This window comes from Sus scrofa, chromosome 1, assembly GCF_054392235.1.
Source record: "Sus scrofa isolate SSC_HxYL_T2T_F1_AM1 chromosome 1, Sscrofa_HxYL_maternal_Yorkshire_Landrace_v2.0, whole genome shotgun sequence".
In the NCBI taxonomy this organism is placed as follows: Eukaryota; Metazoa; Chordata; class Mammalia; order Artiodactyla; family Suidae; genus Sus; species Sus scrofa.
In genome coordinates this window covers 256,925,201-256,944,925 of record NC_139383.1, presented here as the reverse complement: position 1 = coordinate 256,944,925, position 19,725 = coordinate 256,925,201, and the positions used below count along the sequence as shown (strand labels likewise).

General features: G+C 35.0%; 1 protein-coding gene and 1 non-coding gene across 3 annotated transcripts in view; one reads left to right on the top strand and one right to left on the bottom strand.

The window, feature by feature from the left end:
* LOC106509227 (uncharacterized) overlaps positions 1 to 19,725 on the top strand; it is a 434,083-nt gene that overhangs the window by 39,317 nt on the left and 375,041 nt on the right. The window contains exon 4 of one of the 2 annotated variants that reach the window (XR_014825650.1): positions 651 to 802. The exons of the other annotated variant lie outside the window; for it this stretch is intronic. This is a non-coding gene — a transcript (uncharacterized LOC106509227). Of the gene's footprint in view, positions 1 to 650; positions 803 to 19,725 lie in introns of those variants that run through there. 2 annotated transcript variants of the gene reach the window in all.
* On the bottom strand, positions 4,135 to 5,073 carry LOC100739528 (olfactory receptor 13D1). The gene has a single exon (XM_084992882.1). The coding sequence runs from the start codon at positions 5,071 to 5,073 to the stop codon at positions 4,135 to 4,137; it is 939 nt and encodes a 312-aa protein (XP_084849008.1).

The following is a 19,725-nucleotide window of genomic DNA, read 5'->3' as shown; positions in this document are numbered from 1 at the left end:
CACAGGATGTATTTACTTTTTTAAGGAACCTCCATACTGTTTTCTACAGTGGTTGCACCATCAACAGTGTAGGAGTGTTACTTTTTCTCCACCCTCTCCAGCATTTATTGTTTATAGACTTTTTAATAATGGCCATTCTGATTGGTGTGAGGTGATACTTCATTGTAGTTTTGATTTGCATTTCTCTAATAATTAGTGATGTTGAACATCTTTTCATGTGTTTTTTGCAATCTAATTGTCTTCTTTGAAAAATTGTTCCTTTAGATTTTCCGCCTTTTTTTTTTTTTTTTTTTTTTTGATATTGAGCTGCATGAGCTATTTGTATATTTTGGAGATTAACCCCTTGTCAGTTGTTTCATTTGCAAAGATATTCTCCCATTCTGTGAGTTCATTTTGTTTATGGTTTCTTTTGCTGTGCAAAAAGTTTTAATTAGGTCCCACTTGTTTATTTTTATTTTCATTTTCATTATTCTGGGGGTGGGGGGGTCGAAAAAGATACTGCTACAACTTATGACTCAGAGTGTTCTGCCTATGTTTTCCTTTAAGAATGTTATGGTATCCAGTCTTACATTTAGGTCTTTTATCCCTTGTGAGTTTATTTTTGTGTATGGTGTTAGAGAATGTTCTAATTTCATTTTTTTTACATGCAGCTGTCCAGTTTCCCCAGCACCACTTATTGAAGAGACTGTCTTTTCTCCATTGCATTTTCTTGCCTCCTTTGTCACAGATTAGCTGACCATCGTTGCATGAATTCCTGAATTTTAATCTATTATATGAATAAATAAGAGACATAAAACACAAAGATATTCAAATCTGTGTGCACTTATCTCTTATGAGGACGTTATTTCCTTCTGAACCAAGATCAGCATGATACATAGTCTTTGTAATCTGATTGTCTTGGTTGATTTACCTCAATAGTTTCTCTCATTTGTTCATCAGTCACTGAACTGTACACTTATGGTATCTTTCAAAATTCTTTGAAAGTTAAATCTTTTAATCAGAACCGTAAGATTTATTTTCAATGGTCATTTTATCACTAATACCAGTGGTTTCATTACATTGAGTAATGTGTCATTCTCCATTTTATATAGTATGTATATTACGTTATACATATCAATACTTATATTTTGTAAAACTTGAATCATTATTATAATACAACCACTACTGTATGTTATATTTAACCTATAGTTTTTCACATTTATAATTGTTGTTTGTTCCACATCTGTTATGGGAAAATTAATAGTAAGGAAATAGTTTAATGAATTTACAGGTTAATTGTTTAAATGAACTTCAATTTCTTAATTTTTAGTAAAGTTCTGGATCAAAAAGGTCCTGCGCAATGTGAGTGATTATGTAAATTGATTGTTTTAAGAGCAGCAACGTTAGAAGATACGCAAATGATTATCATGTGAATATATAAGAATGGCTTCTAAAATTTTATGGCCTTAATTTCATTGAAAGGGGGGACTTGTAGAATAAATACCGTGGAAAGAATGGAATCTCTCTTGTTAAGATCTATGTAATCTGACATTCCTGGAGAATCAGAAATACTCAAAAGCACTTGAAAGAATATGGCAAACAACACATCATACCACAAAAGTTTGCTGTTTTCTTTTTACTTATTACCTTTTAACCTGATTCTGGTAAATCTTCTGATGTATTTCTTTTCTTTCTCTCTTTTCCCCTTGCACTGTCCCTCAGGAATAACAACTGAAACCCTGACAAGAGTTCACTGTAGGAAATTAACTTTCATAGGGACCATTAACATTAATTTTTTATTTCTCTTTTAAGAGGTGTAAATAACCTGTTAAAAAGTTTTGCATTTTTAAAATCGTGGAAGTTGTTCCCAAATTAATTAAGAGAATTTATAATGACACTATTTTGGATCTAGTGTCAAAATAGTTGCCTCCTTCATTGATGCAAGATTTATTCAAGAGCTGTATTTCTGACAGGCTTTGTATAATTTTTTTCCCAACACTGTATTATGGAACATTTCAAATTTAAAGTAGAACTGAAAGAACTTTACCTTGAATGTCAAATACTCACCACTAGATTCTACCACTAGTATGTATTAGATTTACTTATCTCATGCCTATGTGTCTGTTCATCTCTCAATTCCCCCATTAAATCCATGTCATTTTTTAAAAGTCCATGTCATTTGTGATTATAGAAATCATTATCCTTTCCCTTAAATACTTCAGTGTATGTGTTATTAACTAGAGTTTAAAACTGTGTTTACAGTTTTTTCTTAAAATTAAAAATTTACCTATATGAAATTCACAAATCTTAATAGTCACAGTTTTGACATATGTACACCTGTGTCACTCAAATCCCTATTAAGATATAGAACATTGGGGAGAAAAGATGTGGGAACCAGGCAAATGGAGGCACAAGGTAGGAAGGAGTATTTTTACTGTAAACATTTTTATGTTTTTGAATTAAATGAGTGCATTCCTATTTTTAAAAATTAACATGTCTCAGAAAAACATATAGAACATAAACGTAACCTCAGGAAAATTCCTTCATGCCCCTACCCAGCTGATATTTACTCTGACCACTCCCCCACATAGATGGCCACTGTTCTGACTTTTAAAAGACCATTGATTAATTTTACCTACTATTGAACTTTAGTATATACTCTTCTGAAAAGAACATTCTGGTTACTGTGCAGAGAATAGATTATAGGAGACCAAAAGTGGAATCATGTTTGATGTATTTTCACAAATAGAACACATCACTCAAGGTGCTTGTAGATTAGACTTCAGTATTTCTAAAATCACTGCTGGTGAAGAAACTGCTCTTTTAAAACTCCCTGTATTTCTTTTCTGCAGCTCTCAGAGCAAAAGGTGCAGTTTGTTTTGGGGGTAAGCCCATTCACTCTCCTTTTTGGAAAGAATCATATTAAGAAGTGCTTTGAGTTAGGCATCCATTCCCTTTTATTGAGATAAGTGCTTATTCTTGTGCTACTGTCAATCTTGTAGCAGGACAGGAACCAAATAGGAAAATGGACTTACGAGGGCTCACGTGAAGGGGAATGGCTAATAGATACCAGGAACAATGACATTTAATATCGATTTATTTTTGTTAATTGTCATTGTCTCTATATTATTTTAAAGTCTAACCAAAGATTTAAAAAATACTGACCTTTTGAATGTGGGTATTGGGAGATTTTATTTCTAGTCTTTTTTTTTTTTTTTTTGAAGTCAATATTATCTTGGATAAGTAGGCCTTCAGTAGGGTATTTGATAACTTACATGGGGATACAAGCAACAACAACCATTAAGAAATACAAAGTACTAGTTATAAGTCATAGGGATGTAATATATAGCACAAGGAATATAGTCAATATTTTATGATAATTTTGCATTGCTTATCTCTAATATTTGTGGGAAAAATGTATTATTGAGAGCTTAAACAACATAGAGGCATACAGATTAATGAAGAGGAATTATGGAAAAATGTAGAACAATAGTCTGGCACAAAAACAAAAACTAGAAACTGGAACATGTGAACATTCCTCAGAAAAAAGAGAGAGGAAGAAGTAGATGGAGAAGTGGAAAGGACAAGAAGGAAGGGAAGATAAGGAAAAGAGAGAAAAAAAGGAGAGAAGAGAAAGGAAAAAGAAGGGAGCGGAGAGGAGAGATTTATCTTGAGGAAAACTGTCACATTTGTCTCAGCTGAAAACAACTAGAAACCAACAGGACAGTGTTCAGAAGGTTTACATGAATATTCTGTGTTAAAAGGAATAGGAGGAGTTCCCACTGTGGCTCAGTGGTTAATGAACCTGACTCGTATCCATGAGGATGCGGGTTCCATCCCTGGCCTCACTCAGTGGGTTAATGATCTGGTGTTATCATGACCTGTGGTGTAGGTTGCAGACATGGCTCGGATCCACGACCAGTGCAGGCCAGCAGCTACATCTCTGATTTGACCTCTAGCCTGGGAACCTCCATATGCTGTGGGTGCAGCCCTAAAAAGACAAAAGACAAACAAAGAAACAAAAAGGAATAGGAGTCCCATATTTGGACTTATAAGCAGTTAAATTTTCTTGACACTGGGTTCTGTGACTTCATCTCAGAATGCAAATGACCTGATCTGGCCCCACACTGAGGATGTCACATTCCTCAAGTGTTTTCACATTTTCCATAAATGCAAGTGTCGGCTCAGGACTTTTTTCCCAGCTTCTTTCACCTCCTTATTCCTCAGGCTGTAGATGATGGGGTTCAACATCGGGGTTACCACTCCGTAAGAAAGCCCAATGATCTCATCAGATGCTTTTGTGTCCTTTGATTTGGGCTTCATGTACATAAAAAGGGCTGACCCATAGAATAAGATGACCACAGTCAGGTGGGCCGAACAGGTAGAAAAGGCTTTTTTTCTCCCTTCAGCAGAATTAATTCTCAGGATGGAAGAGAGTATGAAAACATAGGAGATGAAAATCAACAGCAGAGGAATCACCAATAAAACAACACTTGCCACTGTCATGACAATCACATTGACGGTGATATCTGAGCAGGTGAGTTTAAGAAGGGCCAGGATCTCACAGGTAAGATGATCAATGATGTTATTCCCACAGAAAGGCAACACCACTGTCAGGACTGTTTGCACTAAGGAGTTCAGACAGCCTATGATCCAGGACCATGCAGCCATGTGCACATACAGCACCCTGTTCATGATGATGGGGTACCTCAGGGGGTTGCAGATGGCCACATAGCGGTCATAGGCCATCACAGCCAGGAGCACACACTCAGTGGAGCCCAACCCCAGGGAGACAACCATCTGCAGAGCACAGCCAACAAAGGAGATGGATTTTCTCTCAGACCTAAATATGATGAGCATTGGAGGAATGGAGGATGATGTGTAACAGATGTCCAAGAATGAGAGGTTCCCAAGGAAGAAGTACATGGGGGTGTGGAGGCGAGAATCCAGGATGCTGATGATAATGAGGAGGCTATTTCCCAGGAGGATTATCATGTACATGATGAGGCAGAGCACGAACAGACAAAACTGGAGCTCTGGGTACTGGGAGAGTCCCACCAGAAAGAACTCGGTCACAGCTGAGTAATTCCTCATCTCTGAGTGTCAGTGTAACCTTCAGGGTTTAGAAAAAAACATGACTCAGGGAAATTTGAATTTTTGATGTGTTTATCAAATCATTTTTACTTGTTGTGTGGTAATGTTCTTAGGATGGCCCCTGGAATTAGCAAGGGTTAGGGGATTACCTTAATTACATCAATGATTAAATAGGCACTATGAGATCAGTACTACTGAGGTTCACATAGTAGCTGAGACTTAGAATTGTGGGGAAAAGTTCCAGGCTTCTAATTAAATAAAATCTAAGGAGAAACTACTTTCAAATCTGGATATATAAGAATCAATTTATTAATGAGTATTTTGAAATAAAACTGCATTCTACTTATGGTGGATTTAAAATATTGTATAGATTTCTATACCAGGCCACTTATCTTCAGTATAACTATTTTCAGCTACTTAACTGTTTTTAGTCTCAGCTAGATCAACTACTACCTCAGCTTGTCAAATGGGAAGAAAACTATGTATGTGGCAGTTTGTTTTGAGAAATAAATTAGATAAATATTAAGTGTCCAAAAGAGTAAGGTTGTTCCCACATGTTGTCTAAAATTATACATGTTTAGTGGTATACAATATAATAAGAGATATAGTACAACATTAACAATATTAAGTATTTATATGCTCATATATATTATAAATTATAACTTTTAAATTTACTTAACTGACTCAAAAGGAAAAAATTACTTTAGGTTTTTTTTTAATTGTATGGCAAGAGGATTGAACTTTGGGATTATAATTTATGGAACATGAATATTTTCTGATCCAAGAAGTAATCTGCCTCTCAGAGTTTTAACTGGATAGATGTTACCCATCTGAAAAGTTAAGAGTCTGGCAGTCAAGGCCTGGAATCTGCCCTCCTTTAATATATGTCACTTAGTGCTACCTTTCTTCCCAACTTTTTTTGGGTAATTTTCTAATGCTCTATTTTCTCTTTTCTTCTGAAGCTTCTACTGATATCCTCAGTACTCTGAAATGGCCATGCTGAATTTCTTTTAGTCTCTTCCAGACACTCTTTCTTCTTTATTCATTTGTACCTGGTGTTTTCTTAAGCTGGAGGGACTTCTCCTAACTTAGGTATGAACTTTTCTAGGAAGATTTTCATGCTTCTTGGTCCAAATAGGATGTCCCTGCTATGTGCTATCCCAGAACCCTGTAGTTTCAGCTCTGCCAGCCTCCTTCACTTACTCGTATTACTAATATAATATAATATAACTATAACATATATATATGGCACTAAAGAAAATACTCCCATATATCACTTGCAGCCCTACAAAACAAAACAAAACAAAAGAAAACAAACAAAAAAGAAAATACACCCAAATGTCAACTGTCTTCCTCTGGAATATGAGATTTGGGGCATTAATAATTTTCTTTATATTCTTGATATTTTCCACATAATTCTTAACCTATATTTCATGATTATAAATATCAGAAATAATATTTTCAAAATTTCCTTGTAAGAGAATAGTGGCAAAGAAACTCAGAACTTTGGCCTCAATTTTCTCTAAAACTCAATTAAGAAGTAAAACAGTCAATGAAGAGGAAATTAGAGTGGGACTTTATGTGGCTTTATATCACATAGATTGATTTAATGCCATTTGGTGTTCTGAATTCAGCCAGTCCATTTCACATATATATCCATCATCAGCAGATAAAGAGACACAGGCTGAATTATTCCAAAATGATTCCATAACCCACCGTTTAGAATATAAACAATCTTAGCAGTGGAGATAGGATACACTGTAAAGTAACAGCAACATCGCACAAGAGAAGGAAAGAGGAGATCTTAGGAGGGAGCATGGGCAACATCAGGGGCTTCTGTTACCTCAGGCTTTTACTTTCTGCCATTTTAGCAAAGACGTCAAATTTGAGTTTCTTGAATCTCCAGGTTTTGTTCATCTTTCTTCAAAGGCTTGGTGCTTATTGGTTCTTACCACTGGCCATCACCTATTGAAAGAAAGCAAACTCTGCCTGAGCATATGGGTCATGAAGCATTCACTCTTCTCCCCATGTTTACCGGCAGGAGTGAGCAGTGGTTTGTAAAGCACATGTACACACTGAGATTCCCCAATATTAATCCAAGGAACTTTTTTGACGCACACTCACCATGGAAGATTTCCTCAAGTGGAAATTTTCAGCACTATTTGTTGCATTCTATATCCTGCTTCATCCACTCTTTGCTACTGTTTATAAGCACTTTGTCTTTCCCATATAATAGACCCCTGTCAGGAGATCCTAAATGCTTGTCCAAGTAAATTGCCCTCTAGGAGCCCTAAAAGGAGTTGATAATAAGCAATATTGAAGGAATTAAAATTAAATCATCTTCTCTTTTTTCCACATGGTCTTCAGAATTCTCAATTTTTAAACTAACATTGCTGTGTGGGTACAAAGGGGAATTCTCTGTTGCTGAGAACACAGCTGAAAATTTAAGCACTTACTTTGTAGAAGCCTTTGTCTGAGCAATAGGTGCTTTGGGGAGATTAGAACATGCTATCTTGCATATTCTAATCATTTATAGGACTGTGGCGTGGAAGCCTACTGTGCTCTTGTCCTCTTACAGCTTTATTCTTATTACTGGTGAGGTGGTTTTATGGAGAACTACTGTGTTTTAATTGAAAGAGCAATTGTTTGGAGTCAGGGGACTTAGAGTTCAGTCTTAGCTCTGTGGTTTTTGCACACAAACCTTGAGTAGGACACTTCACATGAGCATGATGTAAAATGAGGTAACAGTACTCTGAGGTTGTTGTGAGGATTAACAAAACATACCTGAAAGATCTTGGTACAGAGGGAATACATGGTGCGTATTAGCTTAATCTGGACTTGTAGGCTGCTATTTTTTCATTTTCCATGATAAAGAGAAACAGTCAATTTAAAGTGATGTACATAAGTATCCAAGATATTTCCTTCATCCAGCATACCCTATTTCCCATGATTTATTCCACTGTTTTTTTTTTTTCAAAACTTTTCAAACAAAACAAGTCACTCAAAATTCCTTGTTCCCACTTCTCTCCTTTCTAAAAATGACTCCTCCCAACTCACCTCTGGCTTATCTCATTTAAGCATCAGTATAGGATCCTCAGATTTTCCTCTTAAAACAGGTAACATGGTTTATTGGACTATATTTTTTATTGGACCATTGACCATAGTCTTCAAAACAAGGAAGCCATTTTAAATGCAGGCATGAATATCTCTATTCAATATTCCTTTTTTCCAGTGTTTCACCAACATTTTCTGTCTACATAGAAGTTGCTATAGCTATTTCTTCTTAAATTAGTTCAAATATTATTTCTCTCTGAGCTATAATCATGCTCTTAGAATCCATAGGCAAATATCCCCCAATTCCAGATGACAGCTGATTGGGGTCGGGGGGCAAACCAAAAATAAAGCTTTCATCTCCAATGGAAATTCATGTTAGAAATTTGTATCAATAATAAATCAGCCTGCCACATAAGTACTCTTTAACTCCTGGGTCCTAAACGTTTTGAGAGGGTGTACCAGTGGCTCTGGCAACCAGAGCAAATGCTCCTTTGTTTTCCTCTAAGACAATTTAATCCCAGAAGTGATTTAAAGTTGCAACTTTACTCAAAAAATTATATTTTTACAGCCACACCTGAAGAATATGGAAGTTCCCAGGCTAGGAATTAAATCCAAGCTGCAGCTGCGACCTAAGCCGCAGCTATAGGAATGCTGGATCCTTTAACCCACTGTGTGGGACTGGGGATCAAACCTGTGCCTCAACAGGGACCCAAGTCCCTGCAGTCAGATTCTTAACCCACTGCACCACAGTGAGAACTCCCAAAGTTAAATCTTTAAATTTTGCTGAAAATAGTAACTTTTAGGTATGTTAATGTCTCAAAAACCTAAATTGTACTTTACTTATTATTAAACAGCAATTTTTCTTTCTTTTTTGAATTACTTTTCCCTTGATTATGGAAATAATATATACTCATAGGAAATTTGGGAGATCAGAAGAGCCTGGTGGAGAAAATGAAAGTCTTCTACAATTTCAGATATAACTTTTATTTTTATGCATATACTACAGATAATGAAAATTTGAGGGCACATTGCATTTCCTGCTTTATAATCTGATGTTTAAAATTAACAATATTTTGTGTGTATTTTCTCACATTATTAAGTGATGTTAGTAAATGCCATAATATTTTTACCTAGTAAAGAGGGGTGGGAGGAAACTCATGTAACAAGAGGAAATGAAACAGTTTGCTATTGGATTCTTGGCAGCTTTCTACTTTTTTCTGACTTTTTGAAGGTAATGACAAAGTTGGAGCACTGAAAATAGAGCTTCCCTTAGTATTACTATTTCTAGTGAGTAAAAGCCAGGTTTTGGTATTTTAATTGCTTCTGCATGTATGTTCGTCCAGCATCTCCATAATTGTGTAGGCTTTAGTGAGTACATTCGCTTTAGGTAGGTGGCTAGCTCATCTACAATAATTATATCATGAAATAAAGGGATGAAACACATACTTTAAAAAAAGGAATAATCTTTTTTTTTTTTTAATTTGCTTTTTAGGGCCATACTCACAGCATATGGAGGTTCCCAGCTAGAGGTTGAATTAGAGCTATAGCTGCTGACCTATACTACAGCCACAGCAATGCCAGATCTGAGCCATATCTGTGACCTATACTGCAGCTCATGGCAATGCTGGACCCTTACCCCACTGAGCAAGGCCAGGGATCGAACCTGCAACCTCAAGGTTCCTAGTCAGATTTGTTTCCGCTGAGGTATGACGGAAACTCCAAAAAAATGAATAATCTTTTATAGCACGTGTTCATTTTTCTCTAGATGTTTTATAGTTGTGTGCATGGGTTTCTTTCTTTGCACTTAGATATTTTATTTATCTCTAGCTTATTTGAGGCACAATATGGGGTCAAGTTTAATCTCTTTTCAATACAACTTGTCTAATTCCCAGGCACCATTTATTAAATAGTTCATCTATTTACTTTTGATTAGTAACACTGTTTTATAACAAATACTAGTTCACTTAGGCTATGAATAAACTTCTGTATATGTCCATGGTATTTCTACATGCTGCTCTTTCCCTTTGATGTCTTTGTCTTTACCTGCACCAGTACCACACTATCTGAAGTGTGCTCTTGCTTCATGATCAGTCTTGATATCTGGTTCGGGGAGTATGCATTTCTTATTACACAGCGTCATCTTGGCTATGCGGCTCTTTACTCTTCCATGATCTTTAGGACTAATTTGACAAATGTAAAAAAGTCCAATATCATTTTGTTTGGAATTTCACTGAATTTTAAAAAATTGGGGCAAATTAATATACTTTGTTTTAAAATAAAAGAGAGCTTCACGATTTACTTGGGTTTTCTTTTAAGTCTTTAATGTTTTGATGTTTAGTGGTCATTTTATTATCATCGTTTAAAATATTTGGGAATTTTTCATAATCTATTTCTAACCTATTAATTGTTTAATGGTATCTTTTTAAATTTCCAGATTTAAAAGTCATTTTGGGAGGTTTTATTTTCAAGATTTATTTTTGATGTTTTTGTAGTATGGTCAGAGTTGAAGTTTGAATGATATTAATTCTTTGGTGTTATTGAGACTGCTTCCTTTTCTAACATTGCATTAATTTTTATAAATATTTCATTTGGGTTTGAAAAAATTCTCTAGTGTTCTAATGAAAAGTTACATATGCATGTGTTTGTATGTGTGTTTATTATTTCATCTATTAATTCGAGACAGATACATTAAATTCTCCCCTTTTTATTGTAAATTTGTCTTTTTCTTGCAATTCCATCAATACTGAATTTGTGGTATAAAGTGCATAAAGTTCAGGACTACTTTTTCTGTCTAATAATTTCCCTGGTAATGCTTTTTGCCTCAAGGTCCTTTAACCCTGACTTAACTAAAGCAGTAGCTTTCTTTTGGCTGGTATTTGTGTGGTTTATGTTTTTCCAATATGTTACTTTCAACTTTTGTCACCTTTTAGGAATTTGAATTTTTCTTGTAAATAGAATATACTGGATCAGTTGAACTTACCCTTAGGATAAGAAATAATTTCCTCATTAGAAAATCTGTTAATGTAAATCTTCACAGTGTCAATTGACAATTTCTAACTGATGCATTTAACTATTTACATTTAATGTGAATATTTATGCATCTGATTCTCTGATACTAATTTTTTAAAAATCCACAGTTCTTTAACTTATATGGGAAAACAACCTGTCAAAGAATGGATATATGTGTAACTGAATCACATCTGAAAGTATGCATTGTAAATCAAGTATACTCCAATATAAAGTACTTTTAATGTGTCTGCAATCCTTATGAATATGATTATCTCTGATTTCTAACTCTTCACATTGTCTTTCCTGTTATTTATGTTTAAAATTTCATTTTTACCTAATATGCAAGTCCTCCAAATTACTGCTGGTTGTTTTTTATTTTTAGCAAAGGTAGGGACAATTTGGATTTACTCACATATTTACCAATTTCTTTGTTTAGTATAATTGTTTTTTCATTCCTTTCTTTTCATATGAGTACAGTTTCTTTGTGAAACTTATATGTGGTAAAAAACTCATCTTTGTCTAAAAGTGTCTTTATTTTATTATCTCTCTTGAAAGATTGTTTAGTTTGTTCCAGAACTCTAGATTTTTAGTTATTTTCCATGAACAATGTGAAGGTATTATTCCATTGACTTTGGGCCTCAGTTCTCATTGATGACATTTCTATTTTTGTCTTTATTTTGAAACATTTGACAAAATAAATACTACAGATAGAATTTTATGATATTAAAATTTATTTTTAATTAATTTTATTAAATTTATAGTTGTATAACAATCATCGCATGCCAATTTTATACCATTTCCATCCCAAAACCCTAGTCCATCCCCCTACCCTCCAACCTGTTTCATTTGGAAACCATAGTTTTTCAAAGTCTGAGAGTCAGTATCTATTCTGCAAAGAAGTTCATTGTGTCCTAGATTCCACATGTAAGTGATAGCAAATGATGTTGCTATCTCACTGTCTGACTAACTTCACTTAGCATGATCATTCTAGGTCCATCCATGTTGCTGCAAATGCCATTATTTATTTCCTTTTAATGGCTGAGTAATATTCTATTGTGTATTGTGGTATTCCGTGTACCACATCTTCTTTATCCACTCCTCTGTTGATGGCCATTTAGGTTGTTTCCATGTCTTGGCTGTTGTATATAGTGCTGCAATGAACATTGGAGTACACGTATCTTTTCGAGATATGGTTTTCTCTGGATAGGTGCCCAGGAGTGGGATTGCTGGATCAAATGGAGTTTTCTGAGGAATCTCCATACTGTTTTCCACAGTGGTTGCACCAATTTACCTTCCTACCAATAGCATAATAGGATTCCCTTTTCTCCACACCCTCTCTAGCATTTATTGTTTGTAGGCTTTTTGATGTGGCCATTCTGGCCAGTGTAGGTTGGCACCTCATAGAGGTTTTGATGTGCATTTCTTTAATAATTAGTGCTGTTGAACATTTTTCATGTGTTTTTTGGCCATCTGTATGTCTTTTTTGGAGAATTGTCTGTTTAGATCTTCTGCCCATTTTTTGATGGGTTATTTGTTTTTTTTTTGGTGTTGAGCTGCAGAAGGTATTTCTAAATTTTGGAGATTAATCCCTTGTCAGTTGATTCACTTGCAAAGATTTTCTCCCATTCTGTGTGTTGTCTTTTCATTTTGCTTAGGGTTTCACTTGCTGTGCAGAAACTTTTAAGTTTAATTAAGTCCCATTTGTTTATTTTTGTTTTTATTGTCATTACTCTAGGAGGTGGATTTGAGAAGGTGTTGCTGTGGTTTATGTGGGAGAGTGTTTGCCCGATGTTTTCCTCTAAGAGTTTTATAGTATCCAGTCTTATATTTAGGTCTTTGTTCCATTTTAAGTTTATTTTTGTGTATGGTGTTAGGAAGTGTTCTAATTTCATTCTTTTACATGTGGCTGTCTGGTTTTCCCAGCACCACTTATTAAACAGGCTGTCCTTTCTTCATTGTATATTCTTGCCTCCTTTGTCATAGATTAGTTGACTGTAGGTGTGTGGGTTAATTCTGGGATTTCTATCTTGTTCCACTGATAATATTAAAATTTAATGGGATTTTCCATCATTATTTCTAAATAACAATAAATATTATCATAGAAGTAGCACCAAGACATTCTTGTCTATTTTCCATGGTTCCTTATTAGACACTAACTTTATCATGACACTTTCCTTAATTTAAAAGTACATATCTCCTGTAAACAGCATATATATGGGTTTTGTTTTTATATCCATTCAGCCAATATGTGCCCTTTGGAGCATTTAATCCATTTACATTCAGTGTAATTATGGATAAGTATGTATTTATTGCCATTTTGTTAATTGCTTTGAATATTTATTTTGGGTCTTTTTTTTTTTTTTCCCCCTTACCTTCTTTTGTTGTCTTCTCTTGTGGTTTGCTGACCATCTTTAGTGTCGTGTTTGGGTTTCTTTTCTTTTCTTTTCTTTTCTTTTTTGTCTTTTTATGGCCACACCCATGGCATATGGAGGTTCCCAGGCTAGAGGTCCAATTGGAGCTGCAGCTGCTGGCCTACACTGCAGCCACAGCAATGCTGGATCCGAGCTGCATTGGCAACCTACACCACAGCTCACAGCAATGCTGAATCCTTAACCCATCAAGCGAGGCCAGGGATCAAACTCACTTACTCATGTGTGCTAGTTGGGTTTGTTAACTGCTGAGCCATGATGGGAACCTCTGCTTTTCTTTTTTATGTGTGTGTCTATTGTAGTTATTATTTTGGTTTGTGGTTCTCTTATTTTCAAATGCATTTTCGATGTTCTGCATTTGCATTCTCTTCTCATGTCTGCTAGTTTTGATATCATTTTTGGTGATGGAGACATTCTTCACAGAACTAGCATAGAATATTTCAAAATTTGTATGGAAACACAAGAGACCCCAAATAGCCAAAGTAATATTGAAAAATGAAATGGAGGAATCAAGCTTCCTGACTTGAGACAATACTACAAAGCTACAGTCATCAAAACAATATGGTACTGGCACAAAAACAGAAATACAGACCAATGAAATGGGATAGAAAGCCCAGATATAAACCCAAGTACCTATGGACAACTAATCCATGACAAAAGAGGACAGAACATATGGTGGAAGAAAGATAGCCTTTTTAATAAACTGGAAAGCTACATGTAAAAGAATGAAATTAGAACAACTATCTAACAATATATAAAAAAATAAACTCAAAATGAATTAAAGACCTAAATATAAGGCCAGATACTATAATGTTCTTAGAGGAAAACATAGGCAGAATGCTCTTCGGCATAAATCACAGCAATATCTTCTTTGATCCACCTCCTAGAATAATGACAATAAAGATGCAAATAAACCAATGGGACCTAATCCAACTCAAAATCTTTTGCACAGCAAAGGAGACCATTAAAAAAATGAAAAGACAACTCACAGAATGGTAGAAAATTTTTGCCAACGATGCAACAGATGAGGGCCTAATCTCCAAAATATGCAAACAGCTCATGCAACTCAACAGCAACAACAAAACAACCCAATTGAAAAATATACAGAAGAGCTAAATAGACATTTCTTCAAAGAAGCTATGTGGATGGCCAACAGGCATATGAAAAAATGCTGAATATCACTAATTATTAGAGAAATACAAATCAAAACATTGTAGTTACAACCTCACAATAGTCAGAATGGTCATCGTAACAAGTCAGCAAATAACAAATGCTGTTGGTGGGAATGTAAGTTGGTACAACCACCATGTAAAGCAGTATAGAAGTACCTCAGGAAACTAAATATAAAGCTACCATATGATCCAGCAATCCCACTCCTGGGCATATACCTGGAAAAAACTTTCATTGAAAAGGATACATGCACCCCTATATTCATAGCAGTACTAGTCACAATAGCCAAGACATGGAAACAGCCTAAACATCCATAAACAGATGAATGGATTGAGAAGATATGTACATATACACAATGGAATATTCCTCAGCCGTAAAAAAGACAAACTAATGCCATCTGCAGCAACATGGATGAGTCTAGGGACTCCCATACTAAGTGAAGTAAGCCAGAAAGAAAAAGACAAATACCATATGATATCACTTATTTGTGGAATCTAAAATATGGAACAGATGATCCTATCTAAAAATAAGAAACAAACAGGCAACCAAAAAAACAGAACAGATCATGGCCAAGAAAGGATTCCCAGGCGGAAAAGGGATGGATGGGCATTTTGGGGGTTTGGGGGATGCAAACTGTTGTATTTAGAATGGATGGGCAATGGGATCCTGCTGTATAGCACAAGGAAATGTGTGTGATTGGGTCACTTTGTTGTACCGCAGAACTTGATGAAACATTGTAAATCAACTGTACTTTAATAATAATAAAATAAAAAAAGAAGAGTTCCCTTATGCCTCTTCCCAGTCTTTCCCTGCCCCAACTCTTCCAAAAGAACTACTTTTCTGATTTTTTTAATACTATTGGCTAGTTTGACCTGTATTAAAACCTGAGTATGTACTCTTTATTTTTTTAAAGTAAACTTTTTCCTGTGTTTTCCTACTTCTTAAAAGACATATAAACAGCTGTACATAATTAATGTATACAATTTGATGAATTTGGAGATAACATATACGACAATATAATCATCATCACAATCTGTGTTACAAATGTATCGATTACTTCCAAAAATTTCCTCCTACCCTCTTATTTATTATTATTGTTATTTTATGATAAGAACTCTTACTATAAGTTCTATCCTTAGAAAAATTTAAAGTATAGGGTACAGTATTATTAACTACTGGCATTATGGTCAGTATATCTCTAGGACTTATATAACCAAAACTCTGTACCCTTAGATTAATTTCTCATGTTTTTCCTTTCTTCCAATTCCTGGCAACTATCATTCCACTCTCTGCTTGTATGGACTATTCTAGATGCATCACATACATGGTATCATTTAATATTTGTCCTTCTGTGACTGGTTTATTTCACTTAGCATAATGTTCTCAAGGTTAATCCATATTGTTGCAAATGGCACGATTTCTTTCTTTCTTAAGGCTGAATAATATTACATTTAATTTATACCACCACATTTTATTTCTCCACCAATGGGCATTTAGATTGGTGCTCAGTCTTAGCTATTGTGAAATTGCTGCAGTGAACATGGGAGTATAGATATCTGAGATCCTGATTTCAATTCCTTTGGGTATATGCCCAGATATGAGATTGCTGGATCATATGGTAGTTCTATTATTAGTATTTTGAGGAACCTCCACACTTTTTTTCATAGCGGATGTACTAATTTATATAACCAACAACAACATACCAGGGTTTCCCTTTTTTCCACATCCTTGCCAACAGGTTATTTTTTCTTTTCTTTTCTTTCTTTTTTTGCTGATAATAGTCATCACAACAGGTGTGAGGTAATATATTATAGCTTTGAATTGCATTTCCCTGATGATCAGTGATTTTGAGCACTCTTTTTATCTACTGGCTTTTTGTATGTTTTCTTTGGAGAAATGTCTATTCAGTTCCTTTGCCCAGTTTAAATTGGGTTATATTATTTTTTGCTATTGAGTTATAATTAATCCTTTATCAGGTATGTGGCTTGCAAATATTTTCTCCCATTCCACAGGCTGCCTTTTCATTTTGTGGTTTCCTTTGCAGTGCACTAGATTTTTAGTTTGTTGTAATCCCCCTTGTCTATTTTTGCTTTGGTTGCCTGTGCTTTTGGTGTTATAACCAAAAAATCATTGGCAAGGCCAATGTTCAGAAGATTTTTTCCCTGTTTTCTCCTAGGAGTTTTATGATTTCAGGTATTGTTTAAATCTTCAATCCATTTTGAGTTAAATTTTTTTATATGGGATGAGATAAGCATCCAATTTTATTCTTGTGTATGTAGATATTTAGTTTTCCCAAATTGTCTTGGAAAGAAACCTGACCTTTGATTCTGATATCCCCTATATATATGTTACAAAGTTTAAACTCTATGTAAGGACATTTTCTTTTAAATGTTGAATCAAATATCTCAACACTATAAGAAACAAGTTTTTAATTGAGAGAGAAATACAATTTCAAAATAAACCCCAGTAAGATTAGAGATGGAGACATCTAATTGGAAATAGATAAATGGATTGATGAGACAGGCTACTTTTTGAGAGGGAAAAGTGCATATCAGGTACAGGAATAAAATCTTTTTTCAATGACTGTCTCAGAAGAAATTTGAGAGCAAATATACTTTCAAGAAGAGACAATTGACATATGTTTAGAAATTAGATGAAATAGAACAAAAGGTCATATAATAAGTGATAGTATTTTCTCCTTTTCATTATTTCTCCATAAACTATATATAAATTCTTTCAACTAGATTTGATGGAAGTATACACAACTCACATTAAAATATTTAATAACTTTTTAAAATAATATGTATCCTGTAAATTTCAGATTGAGGCTAAAAAAGAATTACCTTGTCAAGTCCTAATTCAAGAGAAAAAGAAATGTTTGATGTTGCTAATATCTCTCTCACTTATCTCTAGGGTCTATTGTAAGCTTCGTATAGGGAAGAGCAGTAAACAAGCATTAGTTAATGTAAAAAAAGCAGGCATATTCAACTTATAAGAAGGAAAAATTATGGGTTTCATTGCCCACGTTTATGACTTTTAACCCAAGGGAAGTCAGTGCTATGTAAGATAAAACTTTGTCTTAACCAGACTTATTGCTAGTGAAGTGAATTAATGTGTAAGGGGTCATACCGGCTCTATTCTTTCAAATGACAGTGTCTATTAAAAATTAAAAATATTTTACAAAAAAGCAAACTGAAGTGATCTGAAGAATCAATATATTTATTAAAGCACAGGAAATGGTTAAAAAATACAGAACATCAGTTTGGTGCAAAATATGAGAACAAAAAATTAGAAAAATATAAATGCTCCAAAAAGAACTAAAGGTCAGAGAACTTGGTACCACTTAGATAACATACCATATATATATTTGGCCTCAAAAATATAAGAAGGTGGAGGGAGACACAAGATAAGGGGATATATTAATTAGGATATGGTTGTAAGTGGTAAAATCTAACTAAAGTTATCTTTGCATAAAATACTAATTTGAGTCTTAAATACAATGTGCACAGTTGAGTCTGATTTTAGCCATAGCTGGATTCAAGTGTTAAGATGACATCATCAGATATATTCTCTATCTCCATTCTCCTCTCCTTAATTAGACTCTCCCAGATATTGGCAGAGATGACCAGCAGGAGCTCTTGGTTTAGGCTCTTCTAGTTTAAAGATCATTGCAGAGAGAGTACCTTTTTTTCTGACACTTCTGGAAGCACTTCTGGAATTGAGTCTAATTGCCTTTACTCAGGTTACTTGCTATGCTATACTGATCATTATGTCTAGAGGAAAAAAAGTCTTTCAAAAATTAATTAATTATTGGCAAGGTTGTTTCCGTGCTTACCCCTGTCAACTTAAAAAAATGCACAACCTAAAAGTTGAGAGTTAAGTTTTATTTGGGGTAAAATGAGGACTTAAGCCTGGGAGGCAACATCTCAAATAAACTTAAGAAAACCACTCTGAGGAGTGGGGGAGGGGTTTTAGGATATATATAGAGGAGTTTTTGCAACAAAGGACAGGTAGTAGGAACAAAAAATTACTGCTAATAACAGAAAACCAGATATCTTTAGGAATTTAGTGCTTTTCTATGGGAAGATGCAAAGGTCTAGGCTCGCTGAAATCATTCCTCTGACATGCACCTCAGCTATCTGGGGCCAGTATCCTGGATTTTCACCTCAGTTTCCTTAGAGCTTGCAGTTAGGAGTGGCTGCAGTCTGATGGCTGCTAGATGGCAGGTATTCTTTGTTTCCTTCCTGAGTTCCTTCAGGGCTCAGTGGCCTACCCTTTGAGGTGGCTCCACTCATTGATGACTGTGACATCTTTTGTTTTTTAAAAAAATAGCCAGGGCAGCAGTAGTTTTGAAATACTACTTTTTTTTTTTTTTTAAATGGTAGCTCTGAAATACCATCCCAAAGAGGCACAGGTAAATGATATCAGTGTATATGTGATAAAGGTGAAGGGGGAGGTACATGTAGCCATGGACACATTTCAAAGAAGTTTGCTGCTGGTCTTGTGAAGGTTACTGCTAGTCACGAGGAGCAGACATCACCATGAAGGATTTTAGTGTTTCCCTAGATACAAGGAGATGCAAGAATTGGGTTCATAAAATCTAAAAATATCTATCTAATGACCTGTTTTGCCAGTTTTCCCAGAGCACAGAGTTCCTCACTCCTGATCTCCACCCTGATCTCTGCTCAGGGTTTGTTGTGGGTCTGCAGCTGCAGTTGACCCATGATTTAATCCATTCAGAGGCTGATGGAAAGTGCCAGACTCCAATTTGCACCCCATATTTCCAGAGGGTTGGGTCAGTCCCACCATGTTCAACATGAACTGAGAGTGTGGAACTGTTGATTCCTCAAAAGAAAGCATACATTATTTTTATACATACTGTGCAGATCTGCAAATTATGTAGCAATATTTTGCAGGGATATTGCTTAACAAAAGTGATAGATAATTCACTTCAAAGAGACCAAGAAAAGACAAAGTGATACCGGAAAGA

Excerpts from the sequence above, each read along its gene's own strand:
- LOC100739528 (XM_084992882.1), bottom strand. The coding sequence starts at position 5,073 with ATGAGGAATTACTCAGCTGTGACCGAGTTCTTTCTGGTGGGACTCTCC.